Source organism: Echinococcus granulosus (genome assembly GCF_000524195.1).
Source record: "Echinococcus granulosus chromosome Unknown EG_S00387, whole genome shotgun sequence".
Taxonomy (NCBI): Eukaryota; Metazoa; Platyhelminthes; class Cestoda; order Cyclophyllidea; family Taeniidae; genus Echinococcus; species Echinococcus granulosus.
In genome coordinates this window covers 1-6850 of record NW_020170766.1, presented here as the reverse complement: position 1 = coordinate 6850, position 6850 = coordinate 1, and the positions used below count along the sequence as shown (strand labels likewise).

Sequence of the window (6850 nt, the reverse complement as noted above, 5' to 3'; positions counted from 1 at the left end):
GGCTTGGAGTGCATTTGCAGAGGTAACATCGACGAAGGAAAGAAACTTGCAGCATGCATGGCAGTAAAGTAGTAGCGTTGAGGATTATTCCTGTCTTAACTGGTTTGTAGCCTACACAAGTGGGTAGGCAAGCTGTTGTCACAATGTTAAGTATTAGCATGTACCTCATAAAACACGCTAGAATAAAAAAAAATTTACCCTTCTCAAAAGTGGCTAGCGGTTGGACTTTGAGGAAGCCAACAACGGATTTTTCGCATTGAGGATAAAAAAGTGTACTTGCTGTTAAGGGAAGCCGCATGACACAAAATACGATCTTGATGATGAACTTGAGCACACCAATAGGTGCAAGATGAAACATTAAATACAAACGCTTTTATAGAAGTGAGCAAAATTTTGCAGTGGAACGAATAAAAATCATTGCCACTGACACAGCTTGACGAATTATATATTAGGGTATATTATTAAGGAATTCAGATTGCTTGCAAACTGCAGAGCACTTACTCTGATAAATTTAAATGTAAGAATTTTAATGCTCCAATAGCCAAGTAATGGCTTAACCGTATATGAAAATTGAAAACTGATGTTACACTCAAATGGGTAAAAAAGAGATCTTCTGTTGGATTGTAGCTAATGGCAAACTCAGGGTGGTGGATGAATTTTTGCATTCAACTGCGTCCTGTGCAGCAGTGCGGAAAGACAGGCGCCATGGCCTGGTGCACAAGGGCCGCGCCACAAAAAAGGCGACGCAAAGCCAACCAGTCACTTTACTCAAGTCGTCCCACAGGTGCCCACCAAACAACTATCAGCAGTTGGTTCCGTCTCCATCAGGGCAGTGAAGCCTCATGGTAAAAAGGGGGAGTTGAATCGAGTCGAGTCGAGGGCGCTGAATGAACACTTGCGCCTACACCTCAGTGATTCACTCAAATAAACTCAACACATAATATGTAGGCAGACTGACGTGTGAATGACAGCCTCCTACTTAAGCATTGTCAGTGGTAATGATGTTATCGAAATGAAGTAAAGCCCACAAGAAACATTCTCCGCAATGGAAGAGGTCAGTGAGGGAGGGAGGTAGGGTGGGAGAGAGGTGGTGGCAGAGATGTCAGTCAACTAGTATCCGTCAAGTCCACCTTTCGCCAATATTACAAAACCGAAAGCGAGGTCAAGTTTACAATTTCATCTGCCTCCCTCACCCCTTCTTAATCAACTCGTGGCCGCACAGCAGGAATAGTAAATCCAGTAAAGTGAAGACGATTTACTACTATGACTAAAGAGAGGACAAAACTTACGCCGTAGCCACTACACTGCTAAAGTAGTGGAGGTAAACAAGTTGAGGCAATTAGTGTATTGCCTACACAGAGAGCATGATAAAAAATACATGCCCGCCAAAGGCCCCATTTACGAGCAGTAAGGTGGCAACCATCCCACCAAGGGGCTTATTTTGATGGCAGCCAATGTATACAGTTCGATGGTCTACACAAACAGCCCTAGACAGAGTCGCCTTCACAAAATGTGTGCTCATACTGTATTACATCCTTCATCACCAAAATCACATTGGCATAAGGAAGGAACTGACAAAATTGCCTAAGGATTAAATACAATTGCGCTGGAACCAAAAAGGCCAAGCAAACTATGAGATGAGGAAGAACAAGGTGAAGACTTCCTTAAAGTCGGCAAAAGTGTAATAAGACGTAAAGTGGTGCTTAACTTCCCGCTCACAGGTACTTTCATCCAAAACACCTAGTTGATACATCAGTGCATAGTGCATCAACTTCCATTACGACCTAGGAGAAAAAAAGGATTGTCTGGAGGCAAGGCTTATATTCCACTGTAGACAGTCAAGCGGGTTGCGACGCAGCTTGCACACAGCGTCCATTGTGCTTCATCCATCCATCCATGGGTAGCGGTATCTCCCGCATAAATTAAAATTGTCACTCCACAATCTGGTCCAAACCATAGTCACTACAAATAATACTCAAATACACACTAAAACCTCTTGCACATAACCTTTCCCAATTAGTTAGGACAAGAGAAACAACGCAAGTAATAAACGCATGCACGTCAGTTGCCTTTCTAACGAAAACGGTAGACAAGAAGCACGGTCCATCACAAAAAGCAGTGAATGCAGTCAGTGGTAGGAGTAGATACCAATGAGGAAGGAATCAAACCTGCCAGCATTTAATATGTACCAGTGTTGAGTGAAAGCACTTTAACAACCAACAGTGACAGTTGGAGAATTACATTAAAAACCTAACAGTGTAATGCAAATATATACATACATATAAATAGGCATGTATGCTCATAATTTGGCGAGTTTCTCCATGCATGTATTCGTACTCTTCATTCGCATCAGCGTCTGCTCCTTTCTGCCTACGGCATCACGGACGTAGAAATCACAGCACCACACCCCATCGCTCCGCACTGCTGCGCATATTACCACACCAGGTACATTTAAAGCCCGTAAAACAAATAGACCTGAATCATCTGAACCCACAAGAATTAACATTGTATCTGCAAATTTTTAAAAGGTAATACACTGTAAACGAAAAAAGTTCATGTGATGCCACATAAACTAGCTAATAAAAGCTTTTTTGTAATTTGGAAATGTAACTGTGGATCCCCACTTCATTTCTGCATATTTGATAAACCAACATAAAGGCGTCTGTGGAAAATAAATATTTTATTTGCGAATAATAAGCAGGTTTAGGGAAGAGTTAAGGATTTCTGGAAGAAAGACAAGTGACTGATATCACAATTCGTGTTCCACAGATTGCAAAATATTTTTAACAACTGCTGCATGGCCAACCTCCTTCGTGCTTACAACTTCACGGTGAGTGTTTCAGTTTGCGTGAATCTGTTACGCTGCACCTCCGATTCAACCATAGATATGCCTTTTGCAACCCAGCCAAGTGCCTATGAGTGTGTTGGCTTTGCCCCTCTCTTGAACAAAAACTTTGTGCGCTCAAATGCGCAGACACTCCACTGTCAGAGGATTGTGTTTCCACTCCACTGCACGACTCTTCTGTACGCTACTAGACCGTAGCCCCTTCCATCAACGCCTTGTCTCATTACAAATTCAAGGAAGCCTGAAGTAGTTACATCTGCGTATCATCTTCAGTGATGGAAAAGGAGTGGCATGTAGCTATTAGAAACTCTCTTATACCGTCCGGAGGAGATACGAGGCTCACCGATTTGTGCACAACCCAAAATTACTTCCACTCCTGTATTTTACAATTCTGTTACTATTCTTCCATTATTCTCATTTCAAAGCAAACTAGAAGCCTGTGCTGCTCTGAGTGTTCTCGAATAACGAACACATTCGTTTGGTAGGAACTTGCACAAAATGGCTGGGCGTACGAAGACGCGCACCATGTGCATGTCACATGACCAATGCTGTGATACTGGCAAAGATTAACTAGAAAACATTTCTATTTTGGCTCTCTGCAAATTTCTCGTGGAAAATTCGCAAATATTCTGAAGTTTGGGCGAAGTCCCGATTCGTTGACATCATGACGGATGGACTTAAAATGTGCTAACAATCGCTCTAGGCAAAGGTGAAACAACTAAAGTACCATTAAATACCACCGCCTATTCGGTAGTCAACCATTAATCAGGCGTTTGTAGACCATGCTTCCAGCATACCCATACTGATCAGCGGATAAGAAAATACGTATTAAGGCTGTCTGACGACTCTGATTTGGAACGCAATGAACTCAAGCTCACACGTGTAAACACCAGCCCTTACCACCACTGTTTTGAAATTCAAGCCTATTAACTGCGCAATAAAAAGCCATCAAGTTGAAGGCTAGAAACCGATGTCGCGCAGTCTTACATTAATATTAAGAAGTTATTAAGAAAGAATTTCACATCCTCTATAGCCAAGTAAGATTTGTCATAAAGTGTAGAGAATCTTAAAAGCTAGTCGCGAAAAATTAAACAGGTACCCAGATAAAAGTCCCCATGGAGGACATTTAAGAAGCCGCGGTATTTGCGGTCTCGCGATTTATCCATCAGGCCATGGTACACATGTCCGACAGGCAGGCAACCGAGTCAACAAATGCGATGCAGCATAGAGGCAGCGCTGAGGTGTGAGAATGAGTAGAAACAGTTCCATCTGTTGGTAGCACCACGGCTGGCTAGAAGTACCACAGATCATGCAAGCGTAGTGTTTAATGCTGCACTGGTCACAGCCAATCCCACTATCGCCAATGCTCTCTGACAACGATGTTTATAAGAAGCGTCCTCATTCCCATTTGAGCGGCTGATAGCTAAAGTCAGATGAATGCAAGGATCCGCAGCAAGGCCTGCGGAGAGGCTTAGGATCAAGGCTTTCACGAGTTCAAGAATCCAACCTCCCAAGATAATGAGATGGAGACAGGAGAGTATGAGAGATGCCACCACCGATACAAGAGCCGCCACTGCAAGAGGCAGATTGCGGGTGGAGAGGAGGATGGGGGAGCAGTCAGTGCAACAGAAAGACCTAAGAAAAGGGGCAGAAACTTGAGCACGTCCTGATAAGCCTCAAATGCCTTCAGCTCCGGACTCGTGAGAACTCCACCCGAAATTCTGTTCGGTGCAGTTGCAAGGACGGTGGATAACCAGGTCTTCACATGCTCAGTGGATTCTTGTACCACCAAGAAGGTGGTACTAATGAAAGAGAAGTTAGCCATGGTGGAAATCGCCAGTCCGATGATACGTGCTGTGTCCACGGAGAATATCCCTCCTGTAGGGCTCAATGAAACTTTCGCAAAAGCGGTCATAAAGGCAGCTAAGTCATTAAGGTACTTAAAGGAAAATACATTCTGGCCAAATATACGGCCATACTTGTGTGATGAAAGAAGAGCGCTTTCCTCCAAAAGCTGCAGAGGCAGAATGAAGGGTGGAGGGAAGGAGCGGGGCATTTTGGTAATCTCTAAGCAGAAGACGGATATCCAGGAGAAAGACTCAGGTGCAGTAAGATTAAAATTCGCCCGTCAGAGGGGTTGAGAAAAGGTCACTTCATCGCCGTAGGTCGTCCACGTCCAGTGATTGCACAAATCGTAAGGTTGGGCACCTTAAACAAAACGGAGGGAGACAAGGCCACGGTGGCTATAAAGAGTGTACTCAGCCCAAGGGAATTCGCCACCACTGAGACTTGGACCGTAGAATGCAGGCATGCAGGATGGCGAGAGCCAGAGGGAAAGGTAAGCCATATGGCGTGGAAAAGGAGGTAGGCGGAGATGACGATAAGGGAGAGGAGAAGAAGGGGAAAGGCGAAGCTCATCTTGATGACGAGGAAGTCAGCAAGACAAATGCGAGGCAGGTAGAGTGGACGGAGAAGGTGGCAGCAGTGGCAGCGGTGAAGTGAAACGAAAAGGAGGAGCAGATTGCCCATAACAGCAAGACGTAAACGACGTGTCAGAGAACGGAGAGGCTGGCGTAGATGGAGAAGCGCTTGACCGCAACGATGGCTAAGTTGAGGCTCAGCAGCTGGCTTTTCCGTGTAGACAGACTGGTCAGACAGACCAAGGCGACTGCTTGGCGCAGCGTGACGGTCATTTGGTGCGCTGCCGGACGCAACATCGTCGCCTTTTCAGTATCACTGCCTTCGTCGGTAGCAATGTCTCCACCGCAATCGTTTCGTGTGTGTATGGAGACCGGAATATGAGGCGATATACTGATACAGCATTGTCCCATTCTTTTGCAGTTGGCATACACGCACGTCCAGACATAAAAAGGAATACTTACAATATATTCATGGAAACATCGAACAATGAATAAACCGCAAGATCTGCCATCTTCCAAAGTTTCATAAATCTGATAGATGAGTTAGTAGGATTAAAGTGGCTATTAGAATCTACAAAACAAGGTGTTGCGTATCAAATTCTATGAATATGACACTTGGGCAAACGCTACCACGAAGAGATTGATATAAGACAAGCAGTGATGGGGGAGCAATGGCAAGCTCCTAATGCAGTTCTGTCAAGATTTTTAAGGATACATCACAACCGGTGAGCTTCAAAGTGTTGGCATAATCTATTTTGCATCACAGTTAAGTGCATTTTGTTCGACTACTGTTATGACAGCTAAGTGAAAAGAGTAAACACGAGAACGCGGAAGTCAACATTCAGAGAGGCGGAGACTGTGCAGCAGAGCAATAATGGGGATGATGGGCAAATGAGCCATTTGACCTGTTATAACGCAGGGAATCCGAAACAAAGTTATAAACAAAGTGAAATTATTCTGACGGTTGATCTGTTGTACCAGCAGAGAAGGCAAAGAGTATAGGGGAATCAAATGTGCTTTGCCCGTCACACCTATTTTTGAAAAGGTCAAATGTCCACTAGAACGGCACGGGCAAATCCTTGGCAGCATGAGAAAACAGAAATTATTGCCAACACAAAACCACACACCTGATTTAGTCAGAAGGAAGCAAAATGGTAATAATATAAGAAAAAAGACTTAAGTCCCAAGATGTAGTGCAATTCCTGTCGATTTTTGTGCCTCTTCTTAGTGTATCTGGGTGGGCTTAGACGAAGTAGAAACTATTGAAAGAACAAAAGGACTATTTGAAAAAGATACGTCTAAATCGCTGTCCACCTGTAATGCAAATCAGTGGATGAATAAGAGAACAAGGGAACTGACGATTCACTGCAAAAAAATGATTTTGAGAGTGAAAGAACAAATCATTTGATTACAAGTGATGAAAAATAGGAGGTGTAAAGGTCCTCAAAAAAGCGCACTTTCGAATAATCACATAAAGATGGACAAATGAGAACAGAAATGACAATGTAAACCTGATTATTATCCAAATGAAGCCACAAACGACGGGGAGAGAAGTGAAGAGAAAAAGGTTTAAAGGGGGATTTTA

At 43.8% G+C, this 6850-nt stretch overlaps 1 protein-coding gene across 1 annotated transcript in view; it reads right to left on the bottom strand. All coding sequences in view use genetic code 11, as the record gives it.

Moving 5' to 3' along the window:
* Window positions 1–5676, bottom strand: part of EGR_11110 (hypothetical protein) — a gene marked incomplete at both ends in the record, with an annotated part of 8887 nt that extends 3211 nt beyond the window's left edge. Inside the window, 4 exons of the mRNA XM_024500357.1 lie at window positions 2338–2511; window positions 4353–4480; window positions 4501–4859; window positions 5407–5676. Of these exons, the coding sequence (XP_024345229.1) occupies window positions 2338–2511; window positions 4353–4480; window positions 4501–4859; window positions 5407–5676 (931 nt within the window). The remainder of the gene's footprint in view (window positions 1–2337; window positions 2512–4352; window positions 4481–4500; window positions 4860–5406) is intronic.
* Window positions 5677–6850: the final 1174 nt, after the last annotated feature.